The 23,251-nt window shown below is 32.9% G+C and overlaps 1 protein-coding gene across 1 annotated transcript; it reads left to right on the plus strand.

Annotated features, from left to right (window-relative positions):
* The first annotated feature begins 3,294 nt into the window (after positions 1-3,294).
* On the plus strand, positions 3,295-20,659 carry LOC134276202 (uncharacterized). Its single transcript, XM_062758482.1, has 6 exons — positions 3,295-3,566; positions 7,393-7,449; positions 13,050-13,093; positions 14,606-14,753; positions 18,011-18,130; positions 19,274-20,659. Exons 1-6 carry the CDS (start codon positions 3,371-3,373, stop codon positions 19,429-19,431), a joined length of 723 nt encoding a protein of 240 aa, XP_062614466.1. The 5' UTR covers positions 3,295-3,370; the 3' UTR covers positions 19,432-20,659.
* The last annotated feature ends 2,592 nt before the right edge of the window (positions 20,660-23,251 follow it).

The following is a 23,251-nucleotide window of genomic DNA, read 5'->3' on the forward strand; positions in this document are numbered from 1 at the left end:
GATGTATTTCCAAAATGAAAAAAAAAATCTTCCTGGTTCTAAATTAAAGGTTTATGAAATACCCGTAACAGAGACGGAAATTAATAAAATAGATTACATGTAGTACTACATTTTTAGGTCACCTGAGTAAACTCAGGTGACCTATTGCTATCCGTTTTTGTCCGTCGTCGTGCGTCGTGCGTTGTGCGTCGTGCGTCGTGCGTTAACATTTAAACATTTTCAGCTTCTTCTCTGAAACCACTGAACCAATTTCAACCAAATTTGGCATATAGCATCTATGAGTGAAGGGGAACAAAAATTGTGAATTTCGTGGTCCCCGCCCCCCTGGGGCCTGGGGGGTGGGGCAAAAACCACTAAAAATAGTGCAATCTTTAAAAATCTTCTTCTTTACTCCCGGACATCAAGCAGTCACACTGTTGGTATGATTGTAATCAGCATTGAGTCCTCTACCAAAATTGTGAAATTCATGGCCCCAGGGTCAGGGGTTCTGGTGTTAGGGCGGGGCTCTATTGATTATATAGTGAAAATACAGTAAGTCTTTAAAAATCTTCTTCTCTGCTCCTGGGTATTAAATAAACAAATTAAGTTCATAGTAATGATGAGCAAGAGTGGCTCTTCATAAATTGTGAATTTTATGGCCCCAGGGTCAGGGGTTCTGGTGTTAGGGTGGGGCTTTATTGATTATAAAGTGAAAATGCATTATTTCTTTGAAAATCTTCTACTCTGTTCCTGAGTATTAAATAAACTAATTAAGCACATAGTTATGATGAGCAAGAAAGGCTCTTCATAAATTGTGAATTTTATGGCCCCAGGGTCAGGGGTTCTGGTGTTAGGGCGGAGCTCTATATTGATTATATAATGAAAATATATTAAATCTTTGAAAATCTTCTTCTCTGCTCCTAGGTATAAAAAACACTAATTCAGTAAATAATTATGATGAGCAAGAGTGCCTCTACCAAAATTGTGAAATTCATGGCCCCAGGGTCAGGGTTCTGGTGTTAGGGCGGAGCTCTATATTGATTATATAATGAAAATATATTAAATCTTTGAAAATCTTCTTCTCTGCTCCTAAGTATTAAATACACTAATTCAGTAAATAATTATGATGAGCAAGAGTGCCTCTACCAAAATTGTGAAATTAATGGCCCCAGGGTCAGGGGTTCTGGTGTTAGGGTGGGGCTCTATTGATTATAAAGTGAAATTGCATTATATCTTTGAAAATCTTCTCTGCTCCTAGGTTTTAAATAAACTAACTTATAAGTACATAGTTATAATGAGCAAGAGTGCCTCTACCAAAATTGTGAATTTAATGGCCCCAGGGTCACGGTTCTGGTGTTAGGGCGGGGCTCTATTGATTATATAGTGAAAATGCATTAAATCTTTGAAAATCTTCTTCTCCTAGGTTTTAAATAAACTTACTAAGTATATAGTTATGTTGAGCAAGAGTGCCTCTTCCAAAATTGTGAATGCCTTAGCATCTAGCTTAAAACATGAAACAAATTCAATCATTTGAAAGTTATTGCATGATGCACAGGTGACCTATAAGGCCCGTGGGCCTCTTGTTTTTCTTCCAGCATTGTTCTTGTACAAGCGTTAAAGTGTATAAATACATTTTTTCCAAGGTTAAAAGGTCAAGGACATTGTTACATGTAAAAATGTCATAAGGCTTATTTATTTATGTTGTTTTATACACTTATCAATAGATAAGTATTGCATATTCATACTAATAGTGTTGAGAATAAAAAGTTATATTTGTGTGTCAGCAAACGGATGGGGGTAGGGGGTAGCAAACTTTAATGCTTAATTGCTCCAAAATATCCTGGTGAAAAATATTCTATATATCTTATTATTGTACAACATTGATTAGAGCCATTTTCTATCAAAGTTATTTTTAACCCCCTCTTTTTTTTTAAATTAAAAAAATTAAAATAATTTGTTTTTATAAGAAAAACACACTTAACATTGAGTAATGTATTTTATTCTGGAAATTTAACTAGTTAATTGTAACTTTTGAAAAAGAAATCTTTTATTATTTTTGTTCATCAAAAGTAAAATCACTGTCTGAAAATTAATTTATTTTCAGAATTCCTCTTCTGGTATAACACACCATTCCCTGTTTCTGACAGTGGGGGTATGATTTGAAAATTCTATTTTTTTTTCAAATATGTCTGGAAACTAACTTCATGTAACTTTGGAATTAAAGCCTTCAAACACTATAGATAAGGAAATAAAAAAGAAAAATTTATTCTTCAACAATGCTTGTACACATCTAATACCTAAGTTGTAAACATATATTTTTCTTCTTTTTTATAAAAAAAAGATCAGTTCATATTTTCTGTAGCTGCAGGGGCATTTGTCAAGCTTTAATTGCAACCAGTTGATGATGATTTGTTATATATTAATGGTTAAACCACGTGAGATGATTAAACAATTATTATAATGAATAAGGAAACATTATGGAAGTCCTTTTAAAGGTTGATTAGATTTACTTGCACTCTAAACTGTTTATAATAATTGAATGAACAATATTTGATGAAAGTATCATGCTGAGGTGGTGCACTTTATTTTTTTTAGAATGAATTTGATATAAATGTAAAAAGATTAATTTGCTTCTGTTTAATGTTTTTTTACAACAATCAATCTGCAAAGTATCATGACAAATAGTTGCAATTTATTTTAAAAAAAAAAAAAAAAAAAAAAAAAAAATTACCGTGTATTGATATTTTATTTGGTTGCAACTTAGTTTCATAAATTAAAAAAAGTATATAATGAGCAATTCACAGCACTGTTAAGGCTTACTATGAAGGATATGGAAATAACGAACAGTACTCAATCTCAACGTCCATTAAACAATATACAAAATAAGAGCAGAGCAAACACGGACCTCCGAAACATCAGAGGTGGGATCAGGTGCCATGGAGGAGTGAGCATCCCCTGCCGACCGGTCACACCTGCCGTGTGCTCGTTGTCATAATTAGGAAATAACGGAAAAAATCCGTCATCAATTCAGTGTATAAATAATGGAATAACAATTGGTATGAAAAACGTCAGTCAGCATTTCATTCAATAATAAATTGTATTTACGTATTAAATAGTTTCAACACCTTAATAAATCCATAAATATTTGTGATTGGCATCTACTCTGAAAAACCTAGCGGGGGTATTTGTTCCTATTGAACAGTTCTAGTTAAACTTTTATCTTAATTTTAAGATTTTATTCTACTAAAATTATTTAATTAAGTATGTCTGACAATGAGATTTTTACCCTTGGGTCTCCATTATCACTAGAAGAAAAGCTTGACTGAGAATCATTTAACAAATATTTAGTACATGTATCTCATATAATTATGTTGCAGAATTCTTAGGCTTGATGGCACAAGATGTCTCCGTGTTGGAACTGCTGGATTCTACGAGACAGGTTCAGGAGGAGGATGTTACTATTCTAATAGAGGATTTAAAGCATAGAAAGGATTTACTTTTTGATAAGAAAGTTCAAGCTGGTGCTAAGAAGTACTTTACAAAAGATGCCTGGATTACTGCCTTGGATACTCTAAAAATGCTTGATGGTAAGCTATTTTCCTTTTATAATACAGTAACTGTAAAATTCAGATTAAATGCCCCTGTCTCTATAAGCGCACCTTAGGTCATTTTCAATAGTTCAGGAATAAGGGCATCCTATATAGTGCTTAATCTGCAATTGTATGGAAATTAAGCCATAAATTGGAAAACGTGAAAATTGAACTTGACTTTGGGGTAACTTTATTTTAGGTTAGATATTTTGAACAATGTTTATCATTGAACAAATTTTGAATGCACATGAATTATTGTGTGACCCTTTTGAACTAAAAAGTAAGATATTCGAAAATATAAAGTACTTATCGGAAAACTAAGAAGGCAATAAAACTTTTTCTTAAATCAAGCTTATTACAACTTTTAAGTGCTGATCAGTCACAAGTATTGAGTACTTAGAAATAATGAAAAAAAAGTTGGGGTAAGTGATGATAATTTCAACATAATTTAATTTCACTTGTATCAAACTGTTTCATTGGCTGAATCATTCAGAGGAACATATAATATTTTGGATAACATAACTTGCCTACGTCACAATGAGTTACGTCAAAACGTATTACTCCGCTTGACGTTACTTTTAAAATAATGCTCAATTTGAAGTCTTTTTCCAGTGGAAATATTGTCTCATTGTCTACACTGAAATTAAATTATAAGGAATGAAGCTAATTTCAACTTATGTTATCCGATATAACAAAACTTGGGGCAGTATACGCTTTTTTATAAACCTCTTCGCGGTTTATAAAGCGTAAACGGCCCCAAGTCAAAATATGTGATTTTCATGCAAAAAATGGTGTAAATTGTATTTCAATTTTTTTTTTAACACATCTTCGTTTTGGAAAAATTTGTTGAAAGTAGGTGTAAAACTTGTTCTAAAAATTTTAATTAAGACCTATATTTCCAAGCAATATTAATGGAAAATATTTTCCAAGTAAAAGTGTGTGACAGGAGGTAAAGTTCGAAGATATTAAATTTAATAAAATGTGCAGATTTGCAGAATTATCTGGTAAATATCCTTCCACCTTAAGGTTATCCGATCCTCAGGTTCTGAAAATCAGGCATTGAGTAATTGAAAATTCTCATAAAGATGTCTCTAAGTTCCCAAATTAAAATATATTTACCCACGGTGTTTCTTTAAAACTCATCTTTAAATTCAATAATATTATATAGGGAAAATTAGTAAATCTCGAATAAATTTTCAGGAAATGCGATTTGAACTACATACTGCATATTTTTTAATTGATAATTGATCAAGAAATGCATTTTAGGGATAAAAATCATAGGTATCCAGGCTTTTTAAGAAAATTGCATGAGTTTTAAAATTATTTGGACTTAACTTTCTCCTACTTACTTCCATTGTTTCATAATGCATAATGTATGCAGTGTTTCCTTTCAAAGAAAACATTGTAAATCACTTATAATTTCAAATCATGCATATAAACATTGGTAACTAAGGCTAAATTAAAAGAAAATTGATTTTTTTTTTTAAATAAGCAAGTTTTACTTCATTTTATGAGGTACAAATGTCAACATTTTAAACAACGTTTGTTAAAACTTTAAAGAGCATTGAATCATACGTAGAGGCATAAAATGAAAATTGTTGCATGAAAAAAATTCAATTTCAAGCCTAATTTTAATACTTTTTAGCTCACCTGAGCCAAAGGCTCAAGTGAGCTTTTCTGATCACAATTTGTCCGTTGTCTGTCATTGTCGTTGTCGGCGTTGTCGTCGTTGTCGTAAACTTTTCACATTTTCATCTTCTTCTCAAGAACCACTAGGCCAATTTTAACCAAACTTGCCACAAAGCATCCTTGGGTAAAGGGGATTCAAGTTTGTCCAAATGAAGGGCCACGCCCTCATTCAAGGGGAGATAATTGGGAATTAATGAAAAAATTGTGGTATCTTTTAAAAATCTTCTTCTCAAGAACCACTGTGCCAGGAAAGATGAAACTTTTGGGGAAACATCCTCAGGTAGTGTAGATTCAAGTTTGTTCATATCATGACCACCAGGGGTTGGGCGGGGCCAAAATGGCCGACCAAAGTTTTACATAGAAATATATAGGAAAAATCTTTTAAAATCTTATTCTCAAGAATAACAAAGCCATAGTTGATCATATTTATATGAAAGCATCCTCAGGTAGTGTAGATTCAAGTTTGTTCATATCATGACCCCAGAGTGGGGGTTGGGTGGGGCCAAAATGGCTGACCAAAATTTTACATAGAAATATTTAGGAAAAATCTTTTAAAATCTTCTTCTCAAGAATAACAAAGCCACAATTGATCATATTTATATGAAAGCATCCTCAGGTAGTGTAGATTCAGGTTTGTTCATATCATGACCCCCGGTAGTTGGGCGGGGCCAAAATGGCCGACCAAAGTTTTATATAGAAATATATAGGAAAATTTTTTTAAAATCTTCTTCTCGAGAATAGCAAAGCCACAATTGATCATATTTATATGGAAGCATTCACAGGTAGTGTAGATTCAAGTTTGTTCATATCATGACCCCTGGGGTTAGGGCGGGGCCAAAATGGCCGACCAAAGTTTTACATAGAAATATATAGAAAAAATCTTTAAAAATCTTCTTCTCAAGAACCACTGGGCCAGGAAGATGAAACTTATGAGGAATCATCCTCAGGTAGTGTGATTCAAGTTTGTTCATATCATGACCCCCGGGGGTAGGGTGGGGCCAAAATGGCCGATCAAAGTTTTACATAGGAATATAGTGGAAAATTCTTTAAAAATCTTCTTCTCAAGAAACACTGGGCAAGGAATGATAAAACGTTTGTGGAATCATCCTCAGGTAATGAAGATTCAAGTTTGTTCAACCCAGGGGCAGGGTAAGGCCAAAATGGCTGATCAAAGTTTAACATAGGAATGTAATGGATAAATCTTTAAACATCTTATTCTCAAGAACCACTGGGCCAGGAAAGATGAAACTTATGTGGAATCATCCTCAGGTAGTGTAGATTCAAGTTTGTTCAAATCATGACCCCCAGGGGTAGGGATGGGGCCAAAATGGCCGATCAAAGTTTTACATAGGAATATATAGGAAAAATCTTCTTCTCAAGAACCATTGAGATAGGAAAGATGAAACTCCTGTGGAATCATCCCTATATAGTGTAGATTCAAGTTTATTCACAACAAGACCCCCAGATCCTTAAGCGTAGTCATCCTTTCTGTCTAATTCTGTCAAGTGGTTTAAAAGATTTCACTCTTATTATAACAGAGATCCAAGTGGGCAAATAACCTATAAAAGTTTTACATAGGAATATATAAAGAAACCTTATGATATTTATAGGGAATTATCCTTAGGTTGTGTAGATTAGATTCAAGTTTGTACATATCATGACCCCTGAAGGGTTTAAATTCAAGCCCCCTTCCCCCCCCCCCCCCTTCTCAGTAAACTTTCAGTTTTGATATGATCTGGTATGTGCTTTTTCCTAGCCAACTGCTCAGGTGAGCGATGTGGCCCCTGGGCCTCTTGTTGAATTAAATTATAATTTAAAGAGTTATCCTTCCTGGCTGAGGATCGTATATCCTTAAGAATAAGTCCCTCATAAACGTTGCTTTTTTGTAGCTTTTTGCACAGTTTATTTGTTGAATAATGAAACATTAACGTTGTTGAAATTAAATAATGTTATAAAAATTGAGTTTTGTTAAAAATAAAAGTTTTGAAGGTAGAGTATTTGCAAAAAATTTTCTAAAGGCTAAATTCTTAGATATTTTATGCATTCAAACCCTGCTGTTTATTTATGTAATAGGTATTCTGGAAAGGTCATGATTTTCATTTGAGTCAGATTATTGCTTCATTTTCTTTCACAGTTACGCAGATGCAAAAGAAGCCTTTCAAAGCTGGCAGTTCATCAGGCCTTGTGAAAGGTAAATGGCTGATACTTATGACTTGTAGAGGTCTAACTGTGTATTATTTAAACCATATTGTCATAACCATTCCTTCATATGTTACGCCTTGAAAGTATGTATTTCAATTATGTAATAAAATACAAAAGATATACTAAAGATATAATATTTATGAAATTATATAACCTTATATAAGTAAACATGCAATTCATGATGAAACAGTAACATCAGCAGTATCATTTAAAGTCATTAGTTAATAAGTTCTATGGTCGATACAATGACCTGAATTGTCAGCAAATACAATTTGCTATTGTGTAAAATCCCTACTGACATATTTCATACTAATTGCAAGTTCATTAATTATACACTGAATTGACGACGGATTTTCCACTTATTTCTCGATAATAAAGAGGAGCACACTGTTGGTGTGACCAGTCTGCAAGGGATGTTTGTTTTGTATGATACAGTACAGCTCACGAGTTTTTGCCACCCCACGGTGGAAAAAACACGGTGTAAAATACTCCGTGTTACACGGTGTTCCACGGTGGGTGTATATTGCGATCATTCCAGAGACGCACCGTGTAACACCGTGGACATCACCATTTCCTTCGGGGACCCTCCGTGTTCCACCGTGTGAGAAAATTACGGAAGTAAATAGTTTGTTTATAAAAATCATTTCATTTATAGAATTTTGAAATTATAAATAATGATTATTTGATAGCTAGAAAAAACATCAAAAATAAAGATTGACTTAATACAAACAGTTCGTTAACAAACATGTGGGTTCATAATATAACAGCTTCCAGGTGTTAACTTTGGTTCGCCATTGACGGTATGATTGCCAAGTATATTGAATAAATTTAAATTTTATTTCTGTTGAATTCATATTTCATATTTATTTGAAAACAAGAACAATTATATATATTTATTGTGCAAATTATTATGTTTCCGATATAAGCGATGAATCCGCATGTACAAAATCCAAGTACAAGACTGTCACAGTACATTGCTGTTTAACTAATTCAGTGCGAAACATAGATAATTTTAGCGATTATTTTCTCTGTAAAATAATTATTATAAAAGGATATTAACAAATATCTAATGTATCAGATAGCTAATTCAACATAATCTGATTCCTACTTCTTAAATAAAAATAGTGAAATAAAAAAAAATGTCGAGTCAGTGTACATGCAGATTATGAATATACCCTTATTTTGTAGAAATATTATAGTATATATAGATTGACCACATATCAATGAAGATACTAGTTGTAAGTTGCTACGTGCGAAGAAGAAAAAATTCATACAAGAAAAATAAACCCTAGTATTCAAAGATAATTTCTTATACACTGTACATAGTTTGGGAGTTGACTATTTGTATACATTCACAAAAAAAAATCTGGCAGTTGTATGTATCCATTGATTTATCCTGACATTTTGAGACAGAAAAATTCAATTTCTTTCGAATATGTGGAAAAGTTTACGCAGGTATTCTTTTCTTGTTCATAAATTGTCTGCGATTAGTACGAAAACTTTTTTTTTAATAAAAAAAAATTGCTTGAACTGCTAAAGCAGCATTCTAAATATTATTCTACAAATCATATATAATTTACTTTTTTCATAATAATTAAACTGATTTAATTCTTTTCTTCATTTTAGAATGTTCAGAGAGAGAGAGAGAATTAACTTTCAAGTTCATCTATCCAAGTTTTTTTTCTTCACATTCTCACATACATAATATTTGTACCTCTATTTTTTTTCTTATAGAAAACAGATTTACTGGATATCGATGAATTGCAAATTTTCTTGTTAATTAGTGTACAAAGTCACTTCTTGGTCAATATATTTCATATCTGTTCAATTTCATATCTGTTCAGAAATGCAGTAATTTCTAAAGTATAATGTTTTTCTCGTAACAGCAAACATTTTCAAAGACTAGTCTTTTACTACAGTAACTTTGTTATTGCAAGTAATAATTTAAATTTTTTTTATTTTAATCAGTTTTTCTTTTCTTGTCAAGTGTGTTAAAAGCAATACGAGAGAGAGAGAGAGAGAGAGAGAGAGAGAACTCCCTCTGACATAGTCTGTTATTATTTTTTTTAATAAATTCTTCGTTTTATTTAGGTTACGGAAGTCAAAATTAATCATTCTATAATTCTAATTAATTTCCACAACTTTGGTTCATATTAAACCCATTTAATGCAATGAATCATGTATATGCTGTACGCACGAGATTCTTGTGCATCAACTCATTCACCTGTCAATCAAAATCGTATGTCGCTAGGTGACCTTGAGAGTCTGTTTACGCGGAAAGAATTTCTCTCGTGATTTGAAACATTCTCATGGTCAGTTCCGAGTTCACACCTGTTTAAAAAATATATTGGGTCCCTGCCGGTGGGCCAGGGGCGCCGTAATACATGTTAATCACACCTTTCACATTCTGTAGTTCTGATCACAGCAAGTGTATTGTATACATGTAACACACTCAAATGATATCAAACGAAATTCATCTTCCAGGTTTCACTACAACATTGAATATAAAGTTACATGTACTATATAATTTTTTTTTTATCCTTTTTCAGACACAAATAAGCATGTATTAAGATTTTTAAAAACTTAAATAAATTTGCTGACTTCTGATAAAGTTTTAATTAGCCGATTCGTATCACTTTCTAAAAGGGGTAGGTGTGGGGGGGATAAAACCATTTCTAAAATCGCTAAATATCTATGTTTTCGCCGCAAACTGTTTTTTTTTTTTTTCATTTTTCATACGATATACATTTCTGAATGAATAATCCTTATCTTAACCAATGATTTGCCGAGTAATAATCACTTCAAAGAAATTGACAGACTTTGATTTCGGTAAATGATAGGACATGGAAACTGCGCAAATGTAAGATATTAACCGTCTCTTTTGATGAAAAATTAGTACGTATTTTTATAAATAATCATACCTTATTTACCTAACAATTTCTGAGGTTTAGTTTAAATATGTCAATCATTGAGTGACTAATTGTATTTTCAAAACATGTGTACAGTCATGTAAATTACGGATTAACCCTTTCTGAAAAAAGAAAGTTTTAACCTTGTATAAATGAGTACATGTACGAAGCAGTAGTAATACACACATTGTTGAAATTATATCAATTTTTGAAGGGGGGGGGGGGGGGGTGGGGTTGAAAGGTTTTTAAAAACAGGGGATTGAAGGGAAAAGAGTTGTAATTATAATGCACGTTTTACATATACATGTAATTAAACAACTCGATGGGATATAGGATGAAGTATGGTTTTAAACGTGGTAGGTTGATCAACCTCGGAAAAAGGATTTGTATGGATTAATACCTGAAAGTTTTTGTAAAAGAAAGGAAAATATATCCCCGACCCCGAAAATCTTATTTTGTTAAGGGGGTGGGATTTCATTTTGTTTTCGCAACCAAATTTCTTTATATAATTACAACAGTTAACAAATCTTTATTTCTATAGTAAAATCACAACAAAAAATAGGGACTTCCTTCAGACTCTTTCTTTTTCTTTTTTTGCAAATCCAAGGGTGGGGTGTGTGTTTGTTGGTGTACCCCCCTCTGAATCCGCCACTGGTATCCGAGAGAGAGAGAGAGAGAGAGAGAGAGAGAGAGAGAGAGAGAGAGAGAGAGAGAGAGATTTATAAAAGGGGGTTTTATGTTTCATACTGTCTTTTTAATAACCCCACAAGTAATTTTAAAATGAATTATTTTTCGTCTGTTTTTGTTACATAATTAGAGAATTTTTGTTATTATATACATTGTATTTAAATATGTAACAGGTACATGTACATGTATATAGAAATCGCAGTGAATGTGTGACACAGGAATTTTAAAAGAACTTAGCCATGCAAATTTATGATATTAAAAAAATCAAGGAGGGATGTGCATGTAATAGTGAAAATGGGGGGGGGAGGGTCAACAATAATATGTGGGTTACGTCAGGACCAGGCACGTGTGTATACAGGTGTGTCATCTTGTGTTCAATCGCACAGGTTCAGGCCTAAGAGGTTATACGCTACCGACGTATTAAGACGATGGAATTCTTTCGACATTATTATAGAATAAGAATAAATAGGAAATAGAAGTATAAAATAAACACATTAGAATAATGCATTATCCATTACTATACTATCTATTAGAAATAAATTAAAACAATATACTTTCTTAGAACATGTCTTCAAAAAACGTGCATTTAACATTGGAATATTACTTTGATTTTATATATGTATGGACCTGCTTTGAGTGATTTGTTTGAAGAATTGAAAAATTATACATTTTAAGTAGAATTGGAAGAATTGGAGGTTCACTGAATTGGAAAAAATGCCGTTTAACACCATGCTGAACACCGACTCGCACCGTGGATTAACTCCGTGTTGCACCGTGGACGAACATTACTGCACTTTCTAGGCACCGTGTCACACCGTGTCACACCGTGGAGGAACATTATTGCAATTTTTAGGCACCGTGTCACACCGTGTACGCACCGTGTCACACCGTGGATCGGAGACCGAACTTCAAAGACGCCGACGTTTCTAAAGTTCCACGGAAAAGCGTGGAACATAGGTCCACCGTGGCCGGTGGAATCCGGAAGAAACTCGTGAGCTGTACTGTATTATAATGTAGGTGTTTCTGGATCTCTAAAAGTTCAGGGACTGCAAGAAAAGCTTGAGAGATCAAGAGGTTCGAGAGGTGGAAAGTAAAGAAAATCCATTATCAGTTCTGATAGAGAGTAAAATTCAATGAAATATGTAAGACAGGGCCCATGTTTTGGATTGAGTGAAAGAAAACTTCTAAAATCAGAAGTTCGAGAGATCAGGTATAAATAAACTTGATAAATAAACTTAGTTATTATACAGAGGAAAAAAACGGGACCAGAGGTTCTCTTCAAAAGATAGAGAACTTTGAGAGGTTGAAATTGAGCCACCAAAAGTCACCTGTATTTAAAGACAGATGTCTAAACTGAGATATGATTTAAAAGTGGAGAAGAAGTTTTGGGGAAATCATGATTACCCTTATTATTATTAGATCTTCTAAGCCAAAGGACCCTTCACGATAGCTCAGTCGGTAGAGCGCTAGCTCCGTGATCGGGAGGTCGTGAGTTCGTATCTCGGCTGCGACTGACCTAGTCGGTAAAGTGGGTAGCAACTGTTACTACGCCATGCACTCTGAAAAGAAAGTTGCGGGTCCTTTGGATGAGACCTTAACAACCAAGGCCCAATGTCAGCGACAGGTGTTGGCACGATAAAGATCCCTCACTGCTCAATGGCCCTGAGTGCCGAGTAAAGGTCAAATTTGAAGCCCTTCACCAGAATACGGTGACGTCTCCATATGAGTGAAAAATTCTCAAGAGGGACGTTAAACAATATATAGTATCAATCATATAGAATTTAAGCCAAAGGCTTAAAGAGATAATAGTCATTTGTGCTGTGTGTCAATTTTTAAGTTCAGCTGAACTGAAAGGCGTTAAGTAGAAATCATAGGTTGTACAGTTACTCAGCTTTAGGCCTCTTGTTTTATTGTATTACTTTGATCATATTGATACAAGTTAATGGACCCTTTTATACCTACATGTAACAAAGTACCATCATTGTTATTGTAGGAACAAAAAGAAAACTTGTAGAAGTAGTTGATTCAACATCAGAGGTAAGTTAAAATAAATGAATATATTTCACAAATTTAACCTTATTATGCAAACAAATCGATGGATCAATTGATGCAAAATTTTTTAATTTACTTTCTCATGGTGTATTGGAATTAAAGGGCAGAATCATGATAAATTAATTTTCCAATCGAAAGGTGTAAATTGAATTACATGTGTTATATGTAGATGAAAGGCCTCTATTATATGAAACTAAGCTTTTAAACTTACTGATCACTGTCTGTCTGTCCGTCCTTCAGTCCATTCAAGATCTCTTCTCCAGAGAATATCTTCTCTCTCCTTGGCTAAATCTGGCTCATACTTCAACCACAGAGTGCCTTTGGGTAAGCAGTGTGCAGTGACCTTGAACCATGTTTCTAGCTCAAAGGTCAAGGTCAGTAGAATTATATGGAAAATTCTTGTCTGGAGCATATCTTCTCTCTCCTTGGTTCAATCTGGCTCATACTTCACCCACAGAGTGCCTTTTGGTAAGTGGTGTGCAGTGTCATTGAACCATGTTTCTAGTATATGGAAACTAGGTGAAAGGTCAAGGTCATAGAATTATATTGAAAAATTCTTGTTCTGAGCATATCTTCTCTCTCCTTGGCCAAATCTGGCTTATACTTCACTCACAGAGTGCCACTGGCCAATGGGTGTGTAGTGACTTTGGTAGAAGTTTCTAGGTCATGGTCAGAATTTGCCTCTCTGTTTAAAATTTTCATTTGGTGCATTATTTTTTCCCCTTAATTCCAATTAATTTATCTAAGTGTGGATACAAGATAACTTTGATATATATATCATCTGTGAAGTCATACTAAATTACTTTTACTGTAGTACACGAATGTTCCTCTTCAAAATAAACCCTTTTAAACTACCTTACATTTCATGTTCATTGTTGAAAGCGTCGCCCTTTGAGATGGCCACTATCTCAATGATATCTAGTTAAAAGTTATTATTATTATTATAAAAAATGCAAATGCTTCTCTTATTACATATTTTAACTATGATATTGTATACGTATATTAGGCCATAATAAAAATATTCCTAGATTCTCATCCCCGCCTGCTGGATTTTATAGCCCTGCCTCAGTTTTTTTATTTCTGTTTTTCTATGTCTTAATTCTTAGATCGGAATCGGTATTCATCTACCATTCTACTTTCGCTTTAAATCCCATGAAAGTTGACATGATTTTGACAGCTGAAAAGATGGTAATTGATGAAATACATGCGTATATATATATTTTAAACGAAGGGTCATTGGTTGAAAAAGATTGGTGATGATGTGAAGTATGAGATAATTGGACCTCTACTATGACTCTTATTCGTGTATTGTAGATAAAATTACACTGATTGACAAGGTCAATAAAAGTCTGCAAAGTTGAAAAAATAAAAAAATATAAAATAAAAGCCGCCTGCCTCGATTTTTAAAAAACAATTTGGATGAGAATCTAGCAATTTATTTAAAATGGCTTTAAATTTAATTTTTAAAAATTAAAATATAAATACTTTATTATGAAGCTGCCTGGACCCAGTAGTATGAAAATTTCCAGAAGGCTAAAAGGTAAAACTAATAAAGACACAGATCCTGAGCATTCATCAAATTCAAGTGAGGATGACAGTTCAGTTGGATCAGAAGATGATGGAAGTGAAATTGAATCTTTAAAATGTAAGTTAGAAACATGTTCATCTAGTTTTATCTTTTGAATACAGGTATTTGATTAATTCAGATAATATATATGTGTTAGATAACTGGTATAAACATTAATGGAATCTCAGGGTTCTCCATGAGCTGTTTTACTATGTTGCTCCCGACACAGCAAAATTTTCGCCGACACAGTAAGTTAACGATTAAAATTTTATGCATGCGACACAGTAAACAACTTTGTCGACACAGTAATATATGTGATAATCAGAAAATCAAAACATATTAATTCTCTCAAACTGAAACTTTAATCAAACATAACATTTTACCAAAATCATTAAATTGATAAATTGTTTTAAATTTTCAAGGAGCTTGTAAGAATGTCATCCTGCAGGACCGACACTCGTCAAAATTTGGTCTCGCCATTTGGGCAACCTTGGTATGATCACAGGTTGCCCGAATGAATTTTAGGTCGTCCAAATAAAATATCAAATGAAACAAAATTTTTAAAAATTTTTGAAGATAATTGACAAAAGTTGTGTTTTTGTATTAATAAATGTAAACCAGACATTTTTGGAATGTAAAGATGTCTTCTATTTTTTTATCAAACAAAAATATAAGCTGAATCAGAAATGCAGAATGCTAAAGTTTGCAGCTCAAAACATTCATTTTCACTTGCCATGAAGGCCTAAATTAAAAGAGTCGAATAACCCTGGACTGAATTAATCAGGTGTTATATTACAGTGGACACCCAACATGGCTGTCTAGCAGCAGAAAACGATCATCAGATGATCAGAAAGTTGTAGGGGAATGCAAGATGTCACAGTTATTATTAATATTACAATCTATATTTAAGGTGATTGTTGACTAAGTTTGCAAATTTTATATCTCAAATAAAACTTTATTAAAGACTAAGTAAAAATTGCATCAGCTGATTGATCGAACGCAATCGCAGATTTCGCAGGAAGAAAAATCTACGCGGCTGCAATTTGAACATGTTGTTTGGGTTGGTTTTGTTACAGGAAAATATGTTTTCAAGGTCTTTTGAACTTTGTTTTAAGATATGAAACATCATTATTAAATATTCCCAAATTGTCCCAGGTCGTCATTTGGGCGAGCCAGACTGAAAATCAGGTCGTCCGAAATCATTTCTGGGTGGAAATGACGAGGTGACGAGCGTGAATGTCGAACCCTGATATTCCTGTCCTGAAGTTTCCCTAATTTTATGCGCCAAAATTTTTTCGGGGCATAATAGTTTTCATTTCAAAAATACTATGAGCCCTATAATGACCAAACTTACAAGGATACATATAGTACATCTGAGGATGCATACAACCAGACTTGATTCGGATGTTGAATCTGATCTTCATTTCCCGTTAAGTGAACAGATTAAAGTTTTTGATGCAGTTTTCATTTCAAAGATACTATGAGCCCTATAATGTCAAAAATTGCTTGGATGGTACATCTTAAGATGCATACTACCGACTTGTTTCAGATGCTGAATCTGACCTTCATTTTCCGGTTGAGTGAACAGGTTCAAGTAACTTAGAGCTCTTCAGTAACCAAACTTGCATGGATTACAATTCTAAAGGTGCAAGCAGCATTCCACCAGGCTGGCTTCAGATGCTGAATCTGATTTACATTTTCTGGATTAGTGAAAAGGTTATTTTTATACAGGTTTCATTTCTTAATAACTTTGAGCGATATTTTAAGCAGACTTGCATGGATGATACATCTAAGGATGCACACTTGTGTTCAGATGCTGAATTCGACATACATTTTCAAGTTAATGGACCTGGTTAAAGTTATGGGTGCAGGTCTATTATTAAGAAAGTATAATAAGGCTTAGGGCTGGGCAATAATATGGATATTTCAATATATTGCAATACAATGACAAAAAATATCGTATCGCAATACGATTTTGTAAAATCATATATTGGCAATATGCTCACATTAAAGAATTTTGTCATTAAATATAAAAATGAACTTATGATAGTTTGTTTTTAAGCCAAACAGTAATTCAGAAGTTGTTTATAAGTGGGAATATTTCGGATCATAACTAAAATGGAATCAAAAGATTTTTTTCTGTGTTGGTTACTTATCATGTTATGTAAATTCTGCATGTAAATTAAAGTAAATTTAGTAAGAAAATGCCATTTTAATGACATTGAAAATATTGCAATACATATCGCAATACAGTTATAATTATCGCAATATATCGCAATACAGTTATAATTATCGCAATATATCGCAATACAAAATCTTGGGCCAATACCCAGCCCTAATAAGGCTTCTGTAAACCAAACTTGCACAAATGATGCATCAAGGGATGAAAACTCTCAAAGTTGCTTCAGAAGCAGAATTTTTTTTTATTAGGTTTTCATGTTGAAGAACTAGTTTGAAGTTTTTATATAGGCCTATTCCAAAGTATCAAATCAAAATTTCATAAATTTTGCATTTTTGGATGTACACATTTTGTTGGTTAATTGTGGGACTTTGCCCTACTTAATGACAACATTCAGATGAGCTCTGTAATCTTGGATTACCTAATATGTTAGTTCCTTGCTTTGGTACTTCAAATGGATTAATTTTACTTAAGGTATTCAATGTATAACGACCATATTTTGTACCTAATAAATGAACGGTCCAATATTTTTAATCATGGTAGCAATTTGAAGATATTATCAAATGAAAATGCTCCACCAAAGGAATTTACAAAATTTTGATTATTGTCCAATTAATATCACTTTGAATTTTACATTGAAGTCTATGGGCAGTGCATGTTTTTATAAGATATTGTAAAAAGTAATTTGAATTTCAAAGAAATCTCTTGGTGAAAATATGCATAACCTCCCTCTTTATTAAAACATGAAATAAAATAAATTATTTACCACAGAAATATTGTAAAATCAAAACTTTTCTTCTTTTTATCAAGGGCAGATAACTCTTCAAAAACTGTAAATATACAAAATGACCGTCTCCTTACTTGTTATCAGTCTTGTGAATTTGGTTTATTTCACTTTTACCGTTTTCTAGCTGTGTGCTTTTAACTAGTTTAAAATTATTTAAAATCAGTCAAAATCCCTTCGTTATACATCGAATACCTTAAAATTGTATGCCCTATGATGTAGAAGGTCAACCTAAAAATGCTAGGTTTTTCTCTTTTTCATCTGTTATAGCTTAATCATAGCTATTAAATTACAGCTATTTTATTCCTCTAACATTGTAGATATGTTAATTTCCAAACCTTTTCTTTGATTTGAACAAATTCTCTTTGACAGCTGCATCAAGGAAAGTCAAGAGACACAGCTGGCTACCGGAGGAGGATAAAGCCATACAATCATATTTCAAGGAAGATATCAATGATTTCGAAAACGAAGGGAATGCAGGACCATTACATGGTAATATTTACAAGTGTGATTAACAATTGATATTTTCAAATTGCCTCTTCAATTTGATTAAAAATTCATATTACTCTTTAGTTTGATCCAGAATGTTTGCATTTTGATCAAAATATCTGCACTTTTCCTTATACCATAGATTAGATTCATGTTTTTTGGGTAATGGCTTCCGTTTTGAGACCCTGACTGACAGTAAACGACTAGACGAGTTTACATAATCTAATCTAAAAAGAATAATTATTCTAACAAAGCTGACTAATTTTTTTATGGCGTCAGGCTTGCCCAATCATCATCTAGCGATCAGTCAGGTTTACGCGACCGCACGTGTCAGTGGATGCATCTGCAATAGAAAATAGCAACAGCTGTATACCAATTTCTTCTAAAACATTCACAATGAATAATAGCTTGAATATACAATTAAATCAATTGTATCTTCAATTAATACTACAACAAAACAACGATATTATGTTTAATTTTCACGCAAGAAAAACGTTATGGTTGTTGCAGATGAATTTCTACAGAGAGGATGAGTCGAATGACATGAATCACACCTTGAGACCGATTAATGTAATACAAACAGTCTTAAACATGGTAAAATGATTACAAAATAAACACGAATACAACTAGACTATAAAGATTGAATTTCTTAATCTTGGCTTTACTTTTACGATCTTCAATCCGATTTCATCCGAACAACCGATGATATTGACCAGTAATGCCAGTATTACTGTATTTATCCATTTCTTCCATTTGTTAAACACGCCATATTGTGAGTCGATTGTACTTGTAACATTAGACATGTTAGAGTCATGGATGTAGTTAAGATGCAATCACTATACAACAGAACAATGCTCTGACAATGGCAATTAATTAAAAATTATGAAACCCTTCATGTGTCTTCGATTGACTGAAAAGAAATTAGATTGATATAGAGGATGGACATTTCTGACGATGTGTGGTCAATTCAAACCCTGACTCATTTGGACCAGGACACATGGCCATAAGGCCCGATACTGTATTTGTGTCAAGATTATTATTTTATTTTTATGTTACCGGAGTCACTCACTTGACCTGTCTGCAGATCTTTTAAAATTGTTTTTCTTGTTCGACATCATTGAAGTCTTTCTTTCTTAAACTTTACAGTGGCAAAGAAAATTAAAAAATTCCTCATCAAGAATCCAAACATTCTAAGGGATTATCCTATTGGGGAGAAAACCAAGAAGATCAGGATAAAAGTGTTTAATCTGAGGAGACAGAGGAGACTAAAATACAAGAAGGGAGTACAAAAACTTTCTGTCTGATTTTTTTTCTGCCAAGGAAGTTTTAAAAATAGACCGTGTCACAAAAGAAATGCAACAAGCATTAAATACATCTGAACTTTAAGTTCGTTTGGTCAGAAACAAGAAGAGCTTAAGCGATAGTAAGATGTCTGTCATCCGTCTATTTGCATAGCTGTCTGTCTGTCTAGCCCTCTCTGATTTTTTTTATTTGATGTTTTCTGGAGAGGGCTACAATTCCACAGCATCTCTTTAATGGTGCAAAGATATTTTTTTAAATACATGCGACTGCAGGCAGTACAAAATGTTTTTACATTCAGCTTATTTCTAATAAGATGGTATTTTATTCACTGTTGACAACATATTAGCCCGTTAAACGTGAAAACCATGAAAAATACACCTGTTTGCCTTTTCCAGCAGCCATTATAGTTCAAGCATGACGTACTGACTTGGGCTTGAAATTTAGAATTACTTAATATAGCAATTGTCAATGAATAAATAATTATGATGAATAGTAACACTAAACATCGATAAATAAAATCATTCCATGTGTCATTTTTTCGTAAACAGCATTATTTAAGCTTAAAATATTTCAGATATCAGCTCCCTATAGGATCTTTATCAAATTAGCTGTCCCAAAATAAATCTATCAAGGTCATCAAACATGGAGGATAAATTTTAAGTTATGATGTTGACATACAAGAAAAATACGGATATATGGATTTTTCTGTATATTTTTGGATCAATTTATGTCTGGGCCCAGGTAAGACATATAAATAAAATACCCATTACAGTGTAATTGACAATTTTGGCTGAAATCCGTACGGGAATGAATCGCTCCAGCTGTGCACCATTACAAAGATCCTTAGGAGTTGTAGCCCTCTCCCAAAAAAAAAAAAAAAACGGAGAGGGCTACATTATTGCAGCTTATTAAAAATGACTTAATCAAGAATCATTATTCTAGATGTTACTGTTTTAAAGTTTCAAGTTACTCTCCCTTTGTTATAAGTACAAACCAGTAGAGCTTCACACTTGACAGAGACTTCTGGTTTATCGAAATGTCAGATTGCTTTAAACCTTACAAAGTAATATGTTCCTCTTCTAAAATCCCCTCTGCTGATCATCCATTTACATCATACAAGTTAGCTGCAGATCTGTAGCTCTCTGCTTGAAAAAAATTCGGACAGATAAAGCAGAGAGCTACAGATCCAAGCGTTGTAAAAACCTTCGATTTACGCTGACGATTTTTCGTCGCTACTGTAGGCATTTATTTCGTGTAGTTTTAACTTTCTCTTGCTCTTAGAAAGGTAACCTATAATTAATCATATACCGGTATTTAACTATTTTTTGTTGATAATTTATTTACCTTAGAGTGGTCCGAAACACTCCTGTATATAGTTTTATAATATCGGTTTAAAAGACTTAAAAGTCCGTAAACACAAAGCAATATGTTAGCGTTTATACACATGTGAAAGGTAAGTACCTTATCAGGAATTGAAGTTAAATGTATGATTACTTATTAAATATAAATTTTTAAGCTGGGGAATGTATAAAATACTAGCAAAATACACGAAGTGAGCGACGAAAAATCGTCGGCGTAAATCGAAGGTTTTTACAACGCTTGGATCTGTAGCTCTCTGCTTTATCTGCCCGAATTTTCTCAAGCAGAGAGCTACAGATCTGCAGCTACATACAAGTCTGCTTGACTCCACCATATGCAACAGCAACTGCATTTCTACAATGCATTAGGTTTATCAATTTAGTAAGAAGAAAGTATGGTTTTAGCTTAATTGCGCCCTAAAAATGTAATGACATCAAAAAGTTCTGAAACTTGCTTAAATATTAGTTGAATAAATGACTGATAAAATCAGGAAAGAATATGACATGAAGGTTAACCATTCTGCAAATATGACGTCATAAATGTGAAGCATTTCTCTATTTTCAACTGAAAAAGCCTCAAAATGGCACATTTCAAGGGTGATTTTCCTTTAGAAAACATTGTTCACAGCCGTCTACCTTGTTAATTTTTTGATATTTTTATGCAAAATTCAATAAATCAAATATCTCAAGATCTTTGCAAGCGATGCCTGTGGACAATGTTATCTGAAAGAAAATTTAATTGAAAATTGGTGTCTTCTGCAACTTTTTAAGAAAACACGGGAAAATTAATGTACATGTTTATGACGTCATAATTAGCATTAAAAAACACATGTGAGAATGACTTGTTTGATTTTTCTGTATCGAATTTCAATTATTTAAAAAACATGAGTTTTCAACTTTTACACCAGTTTCAATTTTTAAAGAATCACAGGGCAATTTTTTATGGAAACCATACCTTCTTCTTTGTGCAAATGAAATACAAATTTTGGCATTTTTAAACTTTTGTTTTTCAGATGCTGTGGTCAATTTTTATATGCTGACACAGTATAGTAGCCCTTGGACTTCAGGATTTTCCCAATTTACTGATTTGCAATTTGTTAAAAATACATTTACTTGTACTTTTTAATGCCCTGCTCACATGCAGAGTTTAATTCAAATTAAACTTAAGTTAATGTAAATTAGTTTAATTTGAATTCATTTACTGTGCTAGTTACTTCACATTAGCTCTGTGTGAATGCTAAGCCAAGCTAATTTGAATTAAATTTTGAGCCAGGCTGACTGATGCCTGACTGTAGAAGAAAAACTTTACTTTGCATTAGCTGATGTATGCATGAACACAATTTAATTCGCATTAGTTTGATTCGCATGAGTTTGATTTGCATGAGTTTACTTATGATTGATTTACTGCAAATTAAACTGGTTGTGTTAGCAGGGCATATTTTATGGGTTTTATTACTTTATGTAATTTTTCCCCTATTAAAACAAGACATGTTTCTTTTTTTTGTTTAGATATAGATGTCTCTCATAAATCAAACCTAAATGTATAACATATAGAACTATATGATAACACATAGAATCAATTTATTATCGTGTTTTTTATGGCAACACATAGCAAAGTCTTGAAGCATGAAATTGATTAGTGATTTACTGAATAATTGAATTTTAGGACCATTTCTTGTTTCATTACAGCAGTAAATTTTGAATAACTTTGCAGAGCTTTCATAGTAGAAATTCAGCTTGCAGTGGACAATCTATTCACTTGGCAATGAGGAGTCGTACAAGGATTATCAGTGATTTATATTGTATCAGATATCTTTTTTTGTAGAACCCTATTTATTGTCTTGTTCTGTAGTATTCAGCTGATGATGATTTAGTTACACAGACACATACTTGGGCATGAAAAAAGAATAATATGAAGATTTTCTTCATGTCTTTTCATAATTATTTAATTAACAAACCTGTATCAATTAAATCTTATTTCTGATATATTTCATTATCCATTGCTTGTAGAATAGATACTGATACAAGTGTGTGACAACTGTATATAAAATGAAAAAAAAAATTATGCATAATACAATTAAAACATGAATTAAAAAAAGAAGTAATTAAATTAAGAGACATTGTGTTTTATTTAAAAGATTGAATTGCATACTTTTCATTGTATATATACGGTGCACATATACTCACTTGGGGGGCTCATGTAATATAGAGGATAGAGGATAGGAGCATTACATGGAGACTCGAAAGTGGGCCACAATGACTCCGGTGGCTCTGGAGGATACCCCTGCCTTTGAGCAGATAATACAATTAATAGATACTTAAACTGACACCATATGTAGCTCGATCTCTTGAAAGGAATTGTGTTCATATAGACATCAACAATAAGTTATAACAACATTGCATTGATAAAGAATTTTTCACATTTTAATAAATAGGGCACGAGCTCCTGGGATTGGGAAATTGA

Source organism: Saccostrea cucullata, unplaced genomic scaffold, assembly GCF_032062105.1.
Source record: "Saccostrea cucullata isolate Sc308-1 unplaced genomic scaffold, CSIRO_AGI_Scuc_v1 ctg2225, whole genome shotgun sequence".
NCBI classification, from domain to species: domain Eukaryota; kingdom Metazoa; phylum Mollusca; class Bivalvia; order Ostreida; family Ostreidae; genus Saccostrea; species Saccostrea cuccullata.

Excerpts from the sequence above, each read along its gene's own strand:
- LOC134276202 (XM_062758482.1), top strand. The coding sequence starts at position 3,371 with ATGGCACAAGATGTCTCCGTGTTGGAACTGCTGGATTCTACGAGACAG. Across the intron at positions 3,567-7,392 it reads TACTCTAAAAATGCTTGATG|TTACGCAGATGCAAAAGAAG; the intron begins GTAAGCTATTTT and ends TTTCTTTCACAG. Across the intron at positions 13,094-14,605 it reads TAGTTGATTCAACATCAGAG|CTGCCTGGACCCAGTAGTAT; the intron begins GTAAGTTAAAAT and ends TTTATTATGAAG.